The sequence below is a fragment of the Lagopus muta genome, chromosome 18 (genome assembly GCF_023343835.1).
Source record: "Lagopus muta isolate bLagMut1 chromosome 18, bLagMut1 primary, whole genome shotgun sequence".
Classification (NCBI taxonomy): domain Eukaryota; kingdom Metazoa; phylum Chordata; class Aves; order Galliformes; family Phasianidae; genus Lagopus; species Lagopus muta.
In genome coordinates, this window is record NC_064450.1 from 5738061 (window position 1) to 5757267 (window position 19207).

At 63.6% G+C, this 19207-nt stretch overlaps 1 protein-coding gene across 1 annotated transcript; it reads right to left on the reverse strand.

Moving 5' to 3' along the window:
* Window positions 1–328: 328 nt before the first annotated feature.
* AATK (apoptosis associated tyrosine kinase) lies at window positions 329–17787 on the reverse strand. Its single transcript, XM_048964783.1, has 14 exons — window positions 17653–17787; window positions 9017–9150; window positions 8164–8305; window positions 7175–7254; window positions 6864–6982; window positions 6396–6483; window positions 6118–6251; window positions 5369–5453; window positions 4686–4807; window positions 4435–4584; window positions 1320–4341; window positions 1072–1228; window positions 766–987; window positions 329–632 (listed from the first exon to the last, which is right to left on the reverse strand). The coding sequence occupies exons 1-14, from the start codon at window positions 17732–17734 to the stop codon at window positions 604–606; spliced, it is 4566 nt and encodes a 1521-aa protein (XP_048820740.1). The 5' UTR covers window positions 17735–17787; the 3' UTR covers window positions 329–603.
* Between the last annotated feature and the right edge of the window lie 1420 nt (window positions 17788–19207).

The following is a 19207-nucleotide window of genomic DNA, read 5'->3' on the forward strand; positions in this document are numbered from 1 at the left end:
GTGTGTGTGTGTGTTTTTTTTTCTTTAAATACAAAAATAGTCAGGTCAGCCCCCCTCTCCCCCCCCCAAAAAGCCTCAGGGAGGTGGGGAACCCCCCAAGCTTCGGGGTTCCCTGCAGGGCTGGGACTGGTCCCTGAAGGGCCTGGCTAAAAGCAGGGGGCAGCCCCCCAACCGAGCCCCCCCAGCGGCTGAAAGGCTTTGCCAGCCCTGGATGGGGGGGGATACAGGGGGGCATCAAGGTGCAGGTGGGGACAAAGAACCGGCTTGGGGAGCACACGTGGGGAGAAAGCCAATGTGGGGTGGGGGGGGGGGGCATCAATGAGGGGGGACTGAGCAAATGTTAGCAAGGTCAGGGCACTACCCTTTAAACGCTATAATTTTATATATATATATATGTCTATATATATATATATGTCTATTTACACACACGCAGCCATCCACTCGCACACGCACCGCTGGCACACACCGCCTCACCCTGGGCTGTGCCCGGCTCCAGCCAGCAGCACCCAAACTCCTTCCAACCCCATCTGTCTAAAAAACAGAGCACGGTGCCCGGAGCCAGTGCCGGTGCTGAGGGCGCAGGCAGGCGAGGCGCACGCTGGCTTATTCCCGATCACCATCTTCGCTGCTGCCTGGAAGGGAGCAGAGAGGTGGTGTGAGCAGGGGACCAAGAGGGACAAAATCACCTGGGGGTGGTGGTGCCTGTGGGGGGCACTGGGGCAGAGCTGTGCTGGGGGGGGCAGGGGGGTCCGCTTGAGGTCTCACCTCCTGCGGAGTCCATGTCTGAGTCGGAGACGTGGGTGATGGAGAACCGGGACACCGGGGCAGGAGAGACTGTGAAGCGGGAGAACTGGAGGGGCAGCACCTGTTTTGGGGTTGGCACCAGCGTGGGCACGGCTGGGTCAGGCTCTGCCGGCGTCAGCGAGGACATCAGGGATGGCTTCACCGGCATGAGCGGAAAGTCGTCGTCCCACTCAAAGCCTCCACCTGCAACACACAGCAAAGGGCTGGGGGCTGAGCCCGTCATTAGGGTCAGCCCACTGCCACCCCCTGACCCCACAGCCCCCTTACTCTCTTCTGAGGCGTTGCCATCCGAGGAGTCATCCGATGCGCTCAGCCTCTCCGTGGGGCTGGCAGGGCTGGTGGGGCTGCTGCTGGCTGGGGGCTGCGCCGAGGGCTCGGGGACATCTGGGAAGCTCTGCTCGCCCAGCTCCCGTGTGGGGCTTTCCTACACAAAGGAGACACCATGGGAGATAATGCCATTATTGGCTACCGTGCCCACCGCTGCGTGCCCACCTCGCCTTGCTGGGGCCGCTCACCTGGTCAAAGAGGTAGATGGTGACATCATCATAGAAGGACACGGCCTTCTTCTTGCGCTCCAGGTCCTCACAGAAGGCCTCGGAGAGCAGGCTGGGCATCTTGAGCAGGCTGCGCAGGTTCCTGCCACTGTGGCTCTCAGCCACCACAATGGGGACGGCGGCCGGCTCCTCCTCGCTCTCCTCGCTCTGCTCCTGGATGTTGTAGCAGCGCAGCTCCTCATCCGACTCATCACTGTCCTCTGTGTCCTCCTCCTCCTCCTCGGGCTCCTCTCGGCGCTCAGGGGTGGATGGGAGCAGGGAGATACCCATCGATGTCTCATCCCCTGATGGCAGCGTGCTGGGACCCCCGGGCGCATCCCCTCCAGGCGTGATGCCCACCCTGGTGCCCTCTGGGGGCAGCCCCGCTGCCCCAAGCCCTGGCACAGGGGGCATAGTCTGTTCACCCCCAGCCACATGTTCTCCCAGTCCAGGGATGCTCTCAGCCTCATGGGTCCCTTCGCCCGGCACTGGCTCCTCACCGTCTGGTACCGGGGACAAGGAGAAAGTCTTGGTTGGCACAGAGCCCCCCAGCACATCACCATCAGGGCATGGGAAGCTGCTTGGTGCTGGGAGCTCAGTGCCATGCTCCTGCACCGTGGGACAACCAGTCTCTGCTCCCCGCCAGTCCCCCACAGAGACCCCCATGTCCAGTGCTTCGGCTGCCAGCACTGTGCTGGGGGCTACCGGGGGGCTGCCAGGTGCTCCTGGGGGGTGCAGTGTGTCCTCCCCCAGCTCGGGGGCTTGCGCCATGTCCTGCATGTAGGGCTGGGGTCCCTCCTTCTCTGCCTCTGGGGTCTCGGAGCCGTCGCTGTCCTCCTCATCCTTGGGGCCACGCTCAGCCTCGGTGTCGTAGTCAGAGAAGTAGGCAGAGTCACGGTAGGGGTTCTTCTCAGAGAGGCCGTGCAGCTCAGTACCGAAGGATGCCGAGGGCCGCGTTTCGGGGGCTGGGCTGTCCCCGTCCCCTCCTGGCAGCCCCGGGGGTGGCTTCCCCATCTGGCCAAAGGCCTCGGGCTCACGGGGCTCGTGGGGCTCCTTGAGGACAAACTCAGGGGACTCGTTATTCTCTGTGTCGTAGCCACTGTCCACAGCCTTGGGCTGCCCGGCGGACGTGAAGGCGGTGGGGCTGAACACCTCGCAGGAGCTGGCAGTAGAGGGGATGTCCAGCGACTCCAGGGAGTCCGGTGTCCCCACCTGCTTCTGCAAGGACTTGAATGCCGGCGCCACGTCTGCCCGCTCCATGTAGTCCCCGGAGAAGTCGGTGAAGACTCCCGAAGTCAGCTCTGCCGTGTCCTCATCGCTGCCATCGTCGCCACCAGGGAAGCTGCTGCTGGAGAAGGTTTTGTCTGGGGTGCGTTCTGCGTCGCTGGTGAGGCACGCGCTGCTCTCGGCAGCCGCCTCTGCAGACACCAATGTCTCAGGGCCCTCCAGCGCAGACTGGGCACCGTCTATGCCAGGCTCCCTGGTAGGAGCAGGGCTTGGCACCGTGATGCCGGCCATAAGGGTGGCCTCCCCAGGGCCCGTCCCAGCTGTGCCGTGGGTCGCGGGGCTGCAAGGAGGGCTGCTCCGCTCCATGCCCTCAGCCGGGTGGGCATCCTGTGGGCAAGGCTGCGCTCTGGCTTCCAGGGTCGCGTCGGGGCCGCCAGCCAGCGCTGCTGCCTGTGAGCGGCCGGAGGCTGATGAGTCACGGCTCTGCCAGGCCTGGCTCTGCGGGGAGGGCGAGCGGCACTGGGAGGAGCCGGGGGGCTGGGGCTGCTCCTGCCGTGGGCGGCGGAAATCGATGCCCGGCGGGGACCCCCCGAGCTGGGGCTGGGTGCGCGGTGGCACAGTGCCCAGCGGCTTGGCCATCAGCCCGCGGAAGGTGATCATGCGGCGGTAGCACCAGCTGTCGGTGGGCTCGCGGGTGGCCGGGCTGCCGCTGCCAATGTTGTTGTTGGAGGAGCTGTTGGAGGCCCAGGGTTGCTGCTGGGGGGCTGCTGGGATGGGAGCCCCAGGGGGGCTGTCATCGCCCAGCTCCAGCGTCACGCAGTCCGGATGGGTTTCACCCTGTGCTGGAGGCTGCCTGTAGCGCTGGGGGCTGTAGGCACAGTTCAGTGAGGGCGAGACGCCCAGTGGGTCGGCAAAGACACTGTGCTGGAAGCCGGGAACAGGCCAGTCCTTGTCACTGGGCTCAGCATGCTCCTCGTCCAGCAGGAACCGCTCAGGGCCGGGGGATGGCACATAGCCATGCTGCTCCTGCCCCGCATAGGGGTAGTACTCGGCGCACTCCCACGAGCCCTCACCTGCCGGTGCACGGCCCAGCAGCGGCTCCATGCTCAGCGATGCAGTGGGGCTGCTGTCCGAGTCATCCCGCGCGCCCTGGGTTCTCCAGCAGGACGTGGAGCCACGCTCACCCTCAGGGCTGTAGGAGCACATGGCGTAGTCCATCTCAGCACTGCCCTCAGCCGGGCCCTCGATGCGGATGTAGTATTCACTGCCGAGCGAGGGGCTGTGTGCGCCCAGGATGGGCACCATGCTGGGTGGCGGTAAGCTGGGGCAGCCCTGCTGCTTGCACTCATAGCAGGACGGTGAGACCCCCAGGCTCAGGTGCCCTGCAGATGCTGCTGGGTAATAGAGTTCATGGTAACGTGCGGCGCTGCTGGGGCTGAGGGAGCCCAGGGGTGCTTGGAAGTGCTCGGTCTTGGTGTGCTCCCACTTGTACTCAAAGTTGAGGCCGTGGCTGGTCTCCATCACGGTGAGGATGTCGTCCCCGTCCGAGGGGAAGCCGTCGGCCGAGAAGTGCTCCAGCAGAGGGAAGGAGGAGAGCTCGGTGCCGTGGTGGCTGCCGCTGGCGCTGCCGTTGGGCTTCATGGAGTTCCAGCGCTTCTCGAACTCCTCCTCTGCCTCCGTCGCACCCTTGGCACAGAGGTAGGAGAGCAGCAGATGCACCTCCTCAGCTGTCGGGCGTTGCTCGGGCTGCAGCCAGCAGAACTGCATCACTTCATACCTGCAGCAATAAGGAGCAGGGCTCAGCACCGTGCCCGCTCCCATGCCAGAGCCATGGCTGCGCACCCACACGGGGACAGGGAGAGCTCCTCACCAGCGCTCCGCCAGCGACAGCTTCAGCTGGGGCTTGGGCAGCTTCAGCTGCTGCTCCTTGATGGCGTAGGCAAGCACCTGCCGGTCGGAGTAGTGGTCGTAGGGCTGGCTGCCCAGCTCAAACAGCTCCCAGATGGTGACACCCAGTGACCTGCAGGAACGGCACGATGCTGGGGGCATAGGGAGACCCCCAGCCTGCCACCAGCCGGCATGCAGACACCACACACCCGCCGTGCCCCCCGCCCTGCTCACCAGACGTTGCTGGCCTTGGTCTGGTCCACGACAAGCAGGTTGCCGTGCACCTCATCGATGAGCTCGGGCGCAATCCAGCGCAGCGGCACCCACAGCTGGTCGGCCGTCACAAAGTAGTCGTCCTGCCAAGTATGCAGGGTCAGTACGAGAAGAGAACGTCAAAACGACACGTAAAGGACAGGGCACAGCACCGCCCGCTGCCAGCACTCTCCCCAGCCTCACTGCACCACCACCCCACATCCCCAGCCCCATCGTGCTGTTCCTCCAGGCTCACACCTCCCAGTACCCACTCAATGCCCCAGCAAAGCCTGTGAGTGAGGGAAGGGAAGGGAAGGGAAGGGAAGGGAAGGGAAGGGAAGGGAAGGGAAGGGAAGGGAAGGGAAGGGAAGGGAAGGGAAGGGAAGGGAAGGGAAGGGAAGGGAAGGGAAGGGAAGGGAAGGGAAGGGAAGGGAAGGGAAGGGAAGGGAAGGGAAGGGAAGGGAAGGGAAGGGAAGGGAAGGGAAGGGAAGGGAAGGGAAGGGAAGGGAAGGGAAGGGAAGGTTACAGCACGGTGTTTGGGGATGTGTGTGCACAGAGAGTTACAGGCAGAGCCATACGTGTGCGCAGCACATCCCTGAGCTCCCCCAGACTCGATACTGTGGGGGTCCCAAGCGCAACCCCCTCCTCACTCTAACCAGCCTTACTTTGTACTTGCAGTGTGAGAGTCCGTAGTCCCCAATCTTGACGGTCAGGTCGGCTGTGAGTAAGCAGTTCCGCAGGGCCAGGTCACTGCCAAGCAAATGCCAGTGCTGTCACCACCCCCACAGGGGGCACAGGGCACCCAGGGCCCGAGGACCGCACTTGGGCACCCCCAGCAGCACTGCTGCCAGTGCTGGGAGCAGGAGGGTTGTGCTGCAGCAGAATGCTGGGCGTGCCAATCACCAACCACCCAACGCACAGCAGGAATTCTTGCACAGCGTTCCAGCTGCGCCTCTGTCCGTCCATCCATCCGTCAAGCGCTGAGCCAAGCGGAAAGCAGGTTTCCCCAGCAACGTGAGCCCTGGCACTTCCTACCCGTGCAGCCAGGCATGGCTGGGCTCCCATAGCCCCGGAGGGGTGCGCACAGATGGGATGCACATTAGGACAGTGTAGATGCATGTGGGGAGACCCTGGGTGCACCAAGGGCGGGATGCCCATGGGAAACCCCTCTCCTGCACTGCCAGACCCCACTTCCCCCCACTGCAACGCTCCCAAGCAGCCCAGCTTGGGCTGGGAAGGTCCGGTGGCCCCGATGCAGCACTCCCCTTCCTCAACAAAATCACTGATGCTGGAGTCTCTGTGTGCAACTCACTCAGCACCAGGATATTGTTGGGCAGGAGGAGCAAGGTGGGGTGGGCACAGCCTGGGGGTTGCTCGGCCCACTCCCCCCCCACCCCTGCACTCCCAGCCTTACCTGTGGATGTAGTTGTTCCTGTGCAGGTGCAGCACACCGCAGGCCACCTCGCATGCCATCCTCTGCAGAGTGAGAGGGTCTGGGGCCATGGAGTCAGCCCCCCGGCAGCTCCGCAGGTATCCCTTCAGGTCACCCTGCAGGATGGTGCCACTGTCACCACAGTCCCCTCCCGCACCCAGTGGGTCCCAGGTCCAAAATGTGCTAGGCATGGCACAGCGGTGCCATGTGCCACCCCCACAGCATCCTACAGCCCCAGCTTATAGGGCTATGGCACTCACCAGCGGGCAGAACTCCATCACCAGCAGGTAGGGGGTGACCTCGGCGCACTGGGCCAGGCACTGCAGCAGGTTGGTGTGCTGGAGGGCCCTGTGGAGCAGAGCGAGGGGCACACTGGCACCACGGGGGGAGCATCCCTGGTGCCTCCTCCACAACGCGGGGGCAGCCGGGAGCGGCTGTGAGCGGGTACCAGCGCGTCCCAGCACCCCAGTGCACACCACAAAGGGGCATTTGTTCGGCTCTCATGGGGCATGGAGCAGTTCTGTGCCTCCCCCCCATACTCATGACCTCACTGCAGGCAGGGCCAGACACCAGCAGCATCCTGCAGCCAGCAAGCCCCAGGACAGAGCTGAGCTGTGGCCCAGAGAACTCAGCCAGAGGGGACAGCCCACAGCCTTGGGACAGCCTCCATCCACAAGCACCCCCCATACCAGCAGCTTGTCCCAATTCAGAAGCACCCCTGGTCCTACCTGTAGGGCTGTGCTTCCTCCAGGAACTGCATCTGGTCCTGCACACTGGCACTGGCCTTCAGCTCCTTCACCACCACCTGCGTGCTGCTGATGCCTGAGTTCACCTCCCCCAGGAACACCTGGGGGCAAGAGACAGGCACGTCCCCATCTATCCATCCTCACTGCACCTCGCTCCCAGTGGGGGACACAGTGACCCCTGCAACCCACATCCCAATGGGGCACAAGAGCTGGAGCAGCCCCAGGGGGACCAGATCCTGCATGCACCCTGCCCCAGTATCCCAACACCCAACACCCCAATGCCCTGTGCTCACCTTGCCAAACCATCCATGCCCAATCTCCTTCAGGTACAGCAGGCTCTGCCTCCCAAGGTCTGCAGACTTGAGGAGCTGCACTGTAACAGAACACATCCAGCTGCCTGTGCGCTCATGTGCTCACCCGCACCCCCAACCCAACCGAGTTACCCGCCGATTCCAGCCGAGCCCTGGGGTCCTTCCTGCTGTGCCACCCCACACTGTCCTGGGATGCTCTGTCAGCAGTGGGGGGGCCATCCCCAGGCACCCCACATCCTTCCCACCAAGCATCCTGGTGTGGCCGTGCTGGTGTGGGGACATGGGGTGTCCCCAAGCAAGGCAGAGGGGAGCTGCTCTCTGCCCCTTCTCCTCCCCAGAGATGGGGAGAGCAGAATGGAGCCAAACTGGAGCTCTGGCATTTAGCCACAGTCCCGGCCCCCTCCCAGCACAAGTCCTGCCCCTCATGCACCCATGCCAAAGGGTGCAGCAATGGAGCCATTGTTGGGCTGCATCACGCCGCCCCAGCCCTGTCACACTGCTGCTATTCTCTGAGCTGGGGAGAGCAACAATGGGAGCAAGGGGGCTGTGGCACAGTGCCCCCCCCAGATTCCTCTCCCACTCGCTGCCTTGTTTACGCAGGGCTGGGGCTGGTGGGTGCCATGGGAAAGAAAACCCTACAGGACGGTTCAGTGGGCATGGTGGGGATGGGCTGATGGTTGATCTTAGTGCTCTCTTCCAACCTCAGTGATTCTATGTCCCAGCACACACCAGAGGGATGCACACTGCTCCCCTTGGTGCCACGCAAGGGGGACAAACCATCCTTGTGCAGAGGGACGGCGCTGCTCAAGGGACCTCAGCCTCCTGTTGCCCCTTTGGAAGTTGCTTCAGCTAAGCCTGGCACAGGGCTGTGATCACCCCTCCTGGCCCCACTCCACCTCTGCCCCGGGGTGCACGGGGGGTCCCACAGTGCCCAGTGCCTCCCACCCCCCCGCTCCCCTCAGGCAGCTTACCTGAGCGCCCCGGCTGCTTGGCCATGGGCAGCGAGACCTCGGTGAGGGGCAGGACGTACACCTCGGGGCCATGCTGCGGGGCGGGCGAGCCCTGGGCCGAGAACTCCGTCACGTAGTCGTCCCCCTCGGCGTTCTCAAACTCCTGGGCCGGGGCGGAAGGAAGCGCACGGCAGGGGGACACACACGGAGCAGAGACAACTGACCCTGCGGGCTCCCTGCAGCCTGCCCCGCGCCCCCCAGCGCAGCCACCCGCACCCCATAGCGCATCACCGAGCCCCCCGGGCCGTGCCCACAGCCCCATACCTGGCACTGATGCCCCACCAGCCCCCGGCTCCTGAAAGCCGCCTGGGCGAGCAGGTAGGTGATGGTGAGCATGGTGCTGCCCCGGCGCAGCCGCCGCTCATGGTGCTGCGCGCCGCGACCCCGCGGGCACTGCCAGAGCCAGGCTGCAGCTCCACGGCCTTATATAGCTGCCGCGGGGGTTCGAGGGGGCTCATTGTTCCCCTGCTCGAGGTGCTCCGGTGTGGGACGGTTATACAACGACCCGGCGTGTCCCCTCTGCCTGACCCCTCCCCGCCGCGGGCGCCGCGAGCCTCCACAAAAATCCCAGCAATTAGGGAAAACTGTTTCTCGGCACATTCTGTGCCTGTGAGGTCAGGGTGCCTCCCACCCCGGGGGCGTGCGGGTGGGACCGCCGCGGCCCTTAACCATGCCGTGGCCCGGCCCGGGGCGATGGGTAAAGCTGAGACCCCCGCCACTGAGCAACAGGCACGTCCCACAGGCAGTGACATGGCACCGGGAGACCCCAGTGGGAGCTGCAGCCCCCTGCCCACGCTGGGTGCCCAGCCCTCACCTTGAAGCCGATATCTCCCTTCTTGCAGCACAGGCAGGCCAACATGAGGAAGATGAAGGTGAAGAGCCCGGAGAAGGAAACGGCCACGACAGCCAGCGAGGAGGACCAGGAGAGCTCGCTAAGGGGGGTGCCGTCTGTGGGGACATAGGGGTGCAGGGTAAGGGGAGCAGATAGGGCTGCGCTGCAGGGAGCTGCCAGGGGGTTGCACGCAGGGATTTTGCTCACGTGCCCCCCCCCACTGCTGTGCCCCCACTGTGCTGTCACCACCGGGCACACCGTATCCCCACATCACACCCCACTAGGCTCAGGGCCAGGGATGCTGCCAGCAAGGTAACGTGCATCTCCATCCCATATCCCCTCGCCCACCGCCCCATGGGGCCATCCTGCACCACAGCCCCTCACTGTGAGCCCCCACCACAGGCAGCAGCTGCCGCATTACTATTCTGAACAACCAGCACGTGGTGGCAGAAGGAAGCAGGAAGGCCACAGTGCTGCCACGACAGGGGGTGGCGGCACAGAGACCCCCACCCCACTGTGAGCCCCCACGCACCCATCCACAGCACAGAGCTGCACCCAGAACCGCCGCACCGCGCCTTCCCTGTTGCACAGAGGGATTGGGGCACAGTGCCATCACCCGTGCATCTCTTTCCCAAAGCCCAGCCCAGCACCGCTGCCACGCACCACGCGTGCAGACACACGATGGGGGCTGCGCCATCACCAAGCCTCTCCCACCCCAGGTGCCGGTATGCAAAGCCACGCTGGGCACCGTGCTGCCAGCTCTGCCCCCGCGCTGGCGTGTCCTTGAGGAGGGCACCTGAAGGACAGGAGGGCTGGGGATCCCCGCTCGGGGACACGGAGCACCTCGGGCCCCGCACCGCACAGAACGCGGCCGCTGCTGGCGCAGCAGCTCCAGAGCCATCTTCTGAGGCTCAGCGATGCGCAGCCGAACCGGGGAGGAGCCGGGGGTGGCATTCTTGCTGCTTGCAGCCGGTTTCCATGGTGAACACACTTTGTACAGCGAATGTCACCATTTTCCTTGGATAGTGGGACAGCAAGAGAGAAAATGACTCACTGAACAGAGCCTTTTGAATGCCGACGGGAGCAGAGCGCGGCGACAGAAGCTGTTCCAGCAGGGACTGTCAGCTGAGCCGCCCAAGGCCGCGGTGCAGGAAATGGAGCTTTTCGGATGAACCCATTTCCAAAACAACGTGTTCTGCCTCAGTTTCCCCACCTGCACCACCGCTGGTGCAAGGAGGGGTGTCACCACCATTTGAGGGCTGGGAGCTCCATGCAGCTCTTTTGGCATCACCGTGAACCCACCGCAGCCCCCACCATTGGATCCCCCCCCCAGCAGCTCCGCAGTGCTTCCCCCACAACAAACTGCTCTCACCACGGGGTCACACTGAGCACGGCCAGCTCAGTGCATCCCTCAGCAGGAGCTGCTGCACCAGCCCCGGAGTCGGGGGAGCAATGATGCTCCAACACTGCCTGCAAGCCAGGAGACACCATGCTCCATTCCCATGCTGGGGGGCAGGGGTGGGATTCAGAAGAGCCCCAGGGTGGCACCTGACCCTGCAAAGGAGATCAGAACGGTAAAGCAGAGAGCGCAGAGATGCTGAGCACAGCGGGGTCCACCTGCCCACACCCCACATCCTGTTGCATTGCTCACCCAGCTCAGGGATGCACCCCCTAAAATCCTTTTCCTAAAAGGCACCCGGGAAAGGCTACAACCCCACCGCCCCGCAGCGAGGGATGGGCTCAGCCCTTCCCGGCTCCTTTGCTGACTCACGTTTGCTGAGTGCCTGCAGCCGCTCCTCCAGCCATCCCCCGCCGCTGGGATGTGCCACGGCCGCCGCTCGCTCTGCCCGGCGGCAACGGGCAAGGAGTGGGGCTGACGTGTGCGGAAGGGGAGAGCCCGGGGCTCCCCGCAGGGCTCCGCATGGCCAAATGGCTCGGCAGGAGCAGGTCCTGCCCACTTGCTCGGTCACACACCCGAGACCACCCCCAAGCCCTTTGCTGCAGGTCCTGCTGCAAACTGCCCAACTGTGCCTCAGTTTCCCCACCTTACACCCATGAATCTGGTGGGTGCAGAATCATAGACTTTCTCCCTGCAGGATGGAGGGAGTCTCACTGTGTCCAGACCCCCATTTGACCTGGGGTCCCTATGCAGCTATGTGCAGAAGAGTGGGACAAAGCGGGGAGCGCTCCCATCCTCCTGCATTGCCCCCAGTGAGGATGGCAATGGGAGGCCAGCCGGGAGAGGACAGGCTCAGGGAGGGCATGGGGCTGGGTTTGGGCACGATACACAGCTGGGTTTGGGCACAGTGTAGGGCTGAGTCTGGACATGATGCAAAGCTGGGTCTGGGCACGGTGTGGGGCTGGGTGTGGGTTCGGGCAGGGTGCAGGGGTTTAGTTTGGGCAGGGCGCAGGGCTGGGTTTGGGAAGGGTGCCCGGTGCAGGGTTCAGAGCTGGGTGTGAGTTTGTGCAGGGTGCAGGGCCATGTTTGGGTAGAGTGAAGGTCTGGGACAGGATTGGGGCAGGATGCACACACACAGGACCCAGCACAGCATCCCACCGCAGGCTCAGCACTCTCAGCCGCTCTCCCAGCGCAAGCACAGTCCTAGTAACATTATAAATCCCCGGCGAGATGAAGGGCCTGGATCCATGGGCAGCTTCCAGGAAAGCAATTTTACACCTCAAAGGATGAGCGCGCTGCTCACCCATACGCAGCCAAGCAGCAAGAAACCATCCGCTGCCATTTAACACGAAAACACGAGGCTGCTCCACACAACTCCAGAGGGAAACTGAGGCACGGCCAGCATCACCCAGCAGCACTGCACAGAGCCCATCAGGTGCCATGGAGGGGCTCATTTCCAACGCAGTGCATGCCATGTTCATCTGCTCTCCCTGTTCACATGGGCTAATTTAACCAGCACAGAAGTGTTCTGAAAGGATCGATTCTCGCCTCTTAGTTCGGGTTTTATCACCTCGGGATGGATTAGCAGTAAAAAATAGTAACAATAATTTGATGGAAAATTAAAATAAATAAAAAGAAGGAAAAAAAAAAAAAGAAAGATCACCCGTCATTTTGTAATGTGGTGGAATGAAAACGTGGGCTGTAATAAGTGCAGCACTGTGCACACACCGAGCATCAGCCTGGTGAGAGACAAAAAGCCAAGTTCTTCCAGCACAGCCCTCCTGCTGCAGGCAGCGTGGTGGGTAGGGAGCAGCCAGACATGGACAATTTTCCCTTTGCTTTCCTGAGAAAATAATACATTAAAAAAAAAAAAAAAAGCATGCAAAGCAAGGTTAAATTCATTATTTCAATTGCATTCTCTTGGTTGGAGCTTAAATTGGGTCTGAAGCCTCCCTCCATCCCACACCAGCAGGGACACGCAGTGCCATCGCAGCAAACCACAGCCACGGCTGGAGCCAAATCCCAGCAACAGAACGCAGCATGGGCTCCTCATGCCACGGGGAGGTGAATTGGTGCCTGTGTGGCTCCCAAGGAGGAGAGCACAGACTGGTGCCCTGTGCTGGGAGGGAGGGATGCTGCGGCCTTCAGGGCATGGCACTATGGCCAGTGCTATGGGCACAGAGCCATGGGCACGGCACCATGGAAACGATGGGCACAGCGCCGTGGACAAGGCACCTTGAGCATGGCACCCTGGGCACTGCGAGCACAACACCATGGAAACTATGGGCACAGCAGCTTGGACACAGCCCCACGGGCATCATGGCCACAGCACCTTGAACTTGGCACCACGGGCACGGAACCGTGGGCACTACAGGCACAGCACCACGGGCGCTATGGGCACAGCACCGTGGCCATGGCACCGCAGAACCAGAAAACACCACTAAGATCACCAAACCATCAGCTCATCAGCACCATGCACACCAACCCACGGCACTCAGCGCCGTGAGCGCGGCACCGCCGGCACAGAGCTGTGAGCACAGCACCACGGGCACGGCCAGAACAAGGCTCCCAGCAGCCGGTGAAGCAGCATTTACGTAACGGCGGGAGAGAAGCCGCGTGGAGGGGGGCAGCCTATTTTTATCAGAAACGTTCAGCGACGTTATGAAACAAGAAGCCTCGGCTCCGAAAACAAGCGGTGAGAGAGGCGAGCACCGAGCGCAGCCACACACGCCTCAAACCGGCGCCGCACCGGGCAGCTCCGATGTCCCAGGATGCTGACAGCTGTGGCAAACAGGAGGGTCCCTGCCCACCCCCTTCCTGCCGCTCTCTGCAACTGCCTTAAAGCTCCATCGCTGCGGTGCGCCCGGCCTTGGGAGCTGCCCTTTGCCTGCCCCAATTTCAGAGAGCCTTTGCACAGCCTCTGAACAGCCCCATGCCAGGCTGGACAAGGCAAGCAGAGGGGAAGAGACCCTGAGAATCGGTGGGGAGAGGATTTTAGGAAGCTGTTATGGTGCCGGCCCCGGGGCTGTCCATCCATCCCCAAGTGTGCAACACCCCCATCTCGCACCCACACTTTGAGACCTCGGGGACTTTCTGAAGCTGCTGCCCTGAAAGCATCACCACAGCCCTCCCGAGGGACGTCACCCCCCAGGCGGCAGCTCTGTGCCTCGCACTGCCCTGCACCGCAGCGTGGTGCCATCAGGGGTGCTTTGAGCAGGAGGATTGCCTGGCACTGACCAGGGGTGCACAGCCCACCCTTGGCAAGCACTCACCCCCACACCCCAGAGTCCCCCGTGCCCCCCAACAGCCCAGCCATGCTGCACCCTGCAGAGAGCTGCCCCACTTACAGCACGTGCCACGCCGGAGCTTCCCTTCGCTCCAGCATTAAAACAACAGTGGTGGCATTGGAGTCAGCAGCAATGGCCCTGCTAGAGGGGAAGGGACGGGAAGCAGGGCCTCCAGCCACCGCCGCTCGCTCCCCTCGTCCCAGGGACAGTCGCTTGCAGGAAATCCTGAACCTGCTGCTGCTTCCTCCAGTGGCCAACCCCTCCCTGCACTGCCCAGCACGGCCCCGTCCTCTCAGCCAGCCCCAGCACCCCATGCCCCCAGCCCACCCCCTCCTTGGGGCTGCCCTTCAGGACAAAGCCCTCACGGTCCCAAATTGCAGTGGGTAAGGGGCCTGGCGTGGGCTTCACAGGGGCTGCTCAAGCCTTTAAGGCAATCATTTATACCAATCACAGGCCCAGGAGGTGGAAACAACACTGTCTGACCATGGGCAGGATCCCAGGACCAACCCCCTGGCTCCCAGTGGGGTTTCTCACCCACAGGGGACCCCAGCCTGATCCAGGCTCCAGTTCCTGTCCTTCCCTGGTGCTCAGCCCCCATGCTCTCCCCGGAGTGCAGAGATGGGATGGCGCATGGCTGGGACTCCCACCTAATGGCCATGGCTCCTGGGCTTGTGGCATGCTGCTGGAGCTGCATGGAGTAACATCATCATGGAATGAACACCATCCAGTGCCCACTGCGACCCAATGCAGGAGGAACCCACCTAAGTGGGGATTTCCAACTGAGAAACACTGGGAGATGACAGCCTGTGCTCCAACAGCCCATGGGACAGGGAGGAACCCAGCACTGGGCAGCTCCTGGCCGGGCGCAGTACTGTGCCCATGGGACAGCCATGGCACTGCTCTCCAGACAGTACAGTGCAGATACCAGCACTGCCCCACGGCCCAGTGCCAGGACAGGAGCTGTGGGGCACCCCGCGTCCCACAGCTGGGCGGGCAGAACTGGGCAGGGAGCCCGTGAGTCACCACCCCACCCATCCCGAGAGATCTGAGCCCTTTCAACCCTGGCATATTAATTTCTCCTAATTGGCTTTGACAGGGATCAGTATCGCCATCCAAAACGCAATCACCCGTGTGCACGGAGAGGGGGGGAGCAAAGAGAAGGAAGGAGGGGAGAAGGGGGGGGAGCAGGCGGGCACCCCCGGGGGAGCAATGCTGGTGCCGATCCCATCCTCCTGCAGCGGGGCCCAGCTGCCCTGCAGCACTGCAGAGCTGCGCCAACGCCATTGCCAGCAGCAGCCCAGCTGGGAGCCCCCCCAACCCCCCAGCACCCCTGTGGGACCCCCACCTCCATGCCTGGACAGACAGACGGGCCCCGTGCTGACACCTTCCACGCGCCGGCAGCTCCTTGTAGGATCTGGGCGGTGAGGTGTGAGCAAGGCAGCTTCCCACACACTGCCGGGTGTTACGCTTCCCCCACTGCAGCCACCTCCATTCCACGTTCCCCACTCCCTGCCCCAAATCTGACCTTTGCGCCCACCCTGCTGCCCTTCACCCCTTGTGAGCTCTGGGGTTCCGGTCCCTGTGCCGCTGTTCCCCATGTCAACCCCTGCCAGCACTGCCCAGCAATGCAAGGCACTTGTGGCACAGGGATTGGGGCAGGGGGAAGCAGCATGTGCCAGCTGGACCCACAACCACGGTGCGGTGGAAAGGTCCCATCACTGCCCCATGGCCAGCTCCCAGGAAGGGCCATGCAGGTGGCACTGGGACACGGCCAAGGGACAGCGATGGCACGGGCAGCACCAGCAGGCATGGAGCACCCTGAGCTCAGTCCCACTGCTGCCCAAAGCTGCAGCCCCACAGCAGCACCCTGCTGCCCCCAACACGCCAAGCAAAGCCCTGCTGCCTGCAGCATCTCCATCGTCCAAAAACCATCACTGTGCTGCTCGAAAAGAAAAAGGGAAGGAGAAATATGGATAAGGGAAGAGAGGACGTTTCTCACAAATTCAAAATGTGCTCCGCAGGCTGAGATGGGGAAATCCAGGCTGGGAGCCAGGGCAGCACCGACCCCAACCCCGGCCAGAGGAGACACAGCCTCACATCATCGTGAGCACCGCTGGCCCTAAAGCCAACAACTGTGCAGTGGGACACAGCGAGGCCTTGGAGGCAGAGGGGCTGCAGAGATGTCCTTGCTCACAGCGCAGCCTGGCTCCAGCCATGATCACCCCCAGGCCTGGAAACCCAGAGAAGAGAGGAGCGGGATCCCCCCGCCCCCAGCCACCTCCGCAGGGACACGATGGCAGCAGCTCTCCACCCAGCACAGCCCGGCATGAGCACATCTCACACAAGGGCCACCAACCTCACCGAAAACACAAGCTGTGCGTGGAGCAGGGGACAGTTCCTCCACCCCCAGAGTCACCGCTGTCCCCACGCCGTCCCTGCGGTTCCTCCTGCTCCGTGTCTCCGGCAAACAGCAGGGAAATGGGGCTGGCGCGGGAGGTGCCGCGCAGACGGTGCCGCCAACCGTACGGGATCAACAAGCCCGTGAAACAGAGAATACATTTTCCCCCCTCTAATTTCTTTCCCTAACAGTAACCGTGGGTGTCAGCGGCAGCAGAGCCCGGATTGGGGAGCACGGCAGCATGGCGATCGGCAGCGACGGAAAACCTTCCTGCAGAAGGATGCTGAAAGCAACCGTGCCCTGCAAATCCCCAGGTTGACGGGATTAGCATGGCAAATTGGGCGCTCGGCGAAAACCCGGAGAGAAATTATACCGAAGGCTGAGAGTGGTAAACACGTCTCCATTCCCAGCGCTGCCGCATTTAAGATGCAAATAAAGAGGTTTCCTTCCTAACGCGGATCAATACCGAGCAGGCTGCGAACCAGCAGAGCTCCGTGTGGGTAAATCCCGGCCGGTCGGCATTTACAGCCCCTCCAGAGCCGGCTCCAGCAAACGGAGCGATGTCACCGCACAGAGGAGAAGGGACACGCGATGTGACAGTGACATCCAGAGCCACGCAGCGACCGCGTCCCGCCAGGGCAGCGCTGGGTCGGCTTCCCCCGCTTCAGTGACAAAGGGACCGTGCCAACGCGCTGCCACCCCGCAAGGATGCTCTGCCGTGGGTCACCGCACCGACCCCACCATCAGCTCCCGGGGACGCGCGTGCCATCCACACACACACACACACACACACGCTGCCATCCCCGTGGCACACGCAGCCCACGCCGAGGCCAGAGCTGCCGGTCTCCCCCCCCCGCCCCATCCAGCTGGAACGCGCTGCGAACGGCCCCAAAAACCCACACAAAAGCCAACGCCGCTCCGCGCCCGTGCGCGGCCGCTTCCTGCAGATGCGGCGCAACCGAAACCGTGCCGCCGCGCTTACATAACGGCAGCCCCGCACGCAGCCCCGCACGCCTCCGGTACCCCAGGCCCCGCTCCTCCGCGAGGGTCCCGGGCAGCGTCCCCCCCCCCCGCCCCCCTTTCCGCTCCGTTCTCACCGCTTCTGCCGACATTATTTTTCAATCAGACAAACAAATGCCCCCGGAGGCGGCGCGGTTCCGCGATTCCTCAGCGGGGGACAAAACGGCGCCCGATGCGGAGCGGCTCCCGCAGCGCACGGTGACATTTGGAGGCGCGGAGCCGCGCTCGAGCTCCGTTCCCCGCACCGGAACGGCTCCGAACCCGCGGAGAGGCGGTGCGGGGCTGCGAGGACGGAGCTGCAGAGAGAACGGGGAACCGGGGGCGAAGGGGGAGGGAGCTGGGGGGTTGGCCGTGGAGCGATGCGGGGACCGCTACGAGGGGTCGGGGGAGTGGGAAGGGAAAAGCGGGGCCGCTCGCCGGGGGATGCGGAGGGGCTGCGGCGGTGCGGGGCGGCGCGGAGCGGAGCGAAGCGCGGCTCCCGGTGCCTTCGGGCCCGAGGGGCTGCGGCACTCACCGGGATCGAAGTGGGAGCTGAAGGCGAGGCTGGGGCTGAGGAAGGCGGCCGACATGGCAGCGGCGGCGGCGAGGCGGCCCATGGTGCGGCGGGAGCCTCACGGCCGCCGGCTGCCGCTGGCCCCGCGCTGGGCACGGCGGCGGCGGCGGCTCCTCCTCCATGGCGGCCGCCGCGGCCCCGCGCCCCGTGCCCCGGGGAGGGGCCGCGCCGCCGCCGAGCGGGATGGGGAGGGGAGGGAAGGAGAGAGGAGGGGGCGGCAGGTGGCGGCCCCCGGTCCGCAGCGCTGGGATCGCGCCTCCGCCGCCCCCGCGCGGCCCCGACGGGAGATACCCCAGCCCGTCCTCGGAGGGGGGGACCCCACGGGGCAGCCCCCACCCCACGGTCGGTGAAGGCAACGTCGGCCCCGCGGAGCTACGACAGTGCTGTACCGTCTGCCGGGATGGGATGGGATGGGATAGGATGGGGTGGGATGGGGTGGGATGGGATGGGATGGGATGGGATGGGATGGGATGGGGTGGGATGGGATGGGATGGGATGGGATGGGATGGGATGGGATGGGATGGGATGGGATGGGGTGGGATGGGATGGGATGGGATGGGATGGGATGGGGTGGGGTGGGGTGGGATGGGGTGGGATGGGGTGGGATGGGTTAGGGTGGGATGGGGGCTGATGTGATAACGTGGGTCGGGACAAGGGACGCTCTGCCCCTGTATCCTCCATCTCCACCTGTCCCAGCATCACCCCCAGGACCCGAGGCCCCCAATCCCTGGCAGGGGAGCAGCACCCCACATATCCCCACTCACTGGGGGACCCTTTGGGCTGGGATTATAAGCACAGCACAGCTCAGCCTCGTGAGCTCAACGCCGCCGCATCCGCACGTGGGGCTGCACCCCCAAAACGTGGGTGCACCACACCATCCCTGCAACCCTGCAGGGACACCCAGTCAGCAGGAGGCAGCTGGGTGCAGGGACCCGCGACAGATGTCCCTTTGGGTCTGCACTCCTTGGGGAGCAGCACACACAGCTTTCAGTACAGGGCTGACTGTTGCTTTTAAAATTTAAAGCCAAATTTTGCATACAACAATTAATTTTTTACAAGACTTCAAGCTTGCAAAGAACACCACGCCGCACATGTCATGTTGCTGCAAATAGATACAGGGCTGGAAGAACTGCAGACTTCACAGGGAATAAACATTCCTCCATCATCGGGAACCAGCTCACTCCTTCGTGCTACTGCTGCCCCCCAGTACGAGCACACCCATGGCCCCCCCCACTGCCCCCAGCCATGTGCAGGCCATGTGCCAGTGCTCTGGCTCAGCGCAGCCCGGGGACACCCACATGTCCCCTGTGCATCCTGCTGGGATGGAGCTTTGGGCTCCAGGGATGGGGATGTTGTGGGGTGGGGAGGTGACAGAGGGCAGCGGGTGCCATGGGGAGGTGGTGGCCTTGCGGGGCTGTTCCCATGGCCCTGCTCCGTGCGCTGCTGAGCTGGCACAGCTGAGTCACCACAAGGCAGAACGTACCCATGGGTGGGCGGGCAGCTTGCAGCAGGCACC

What these genes read in the sequence shown, in the direction of transcription:
- AATK (XM_048964783.1), bottom strand. Translation starts at nt 17,734, where the DNA reads ATGGGCCGCCTCGCCGCCGCCGCTGCCATGTCGGCCGCCTTCCTCAGC. An exon ending in CCATCTACCTCTTTGACCAG is followed by an intron (nt 1,229 to 1,319) that starts GTGAGCGGCCCC and finishes TCCTTTGTGTAG; the next exon opens with GAAAGCCCCACACGGGAGCT. An exon ending in AGACATGGACTCCGCAGGAG is followed by an intron (nt 633 to 765) that starts GTGAGACCTCAA and finishes GCTCCCTTCCAG; the next exon opens with GCAGCAGCGAAGATGGTGAT.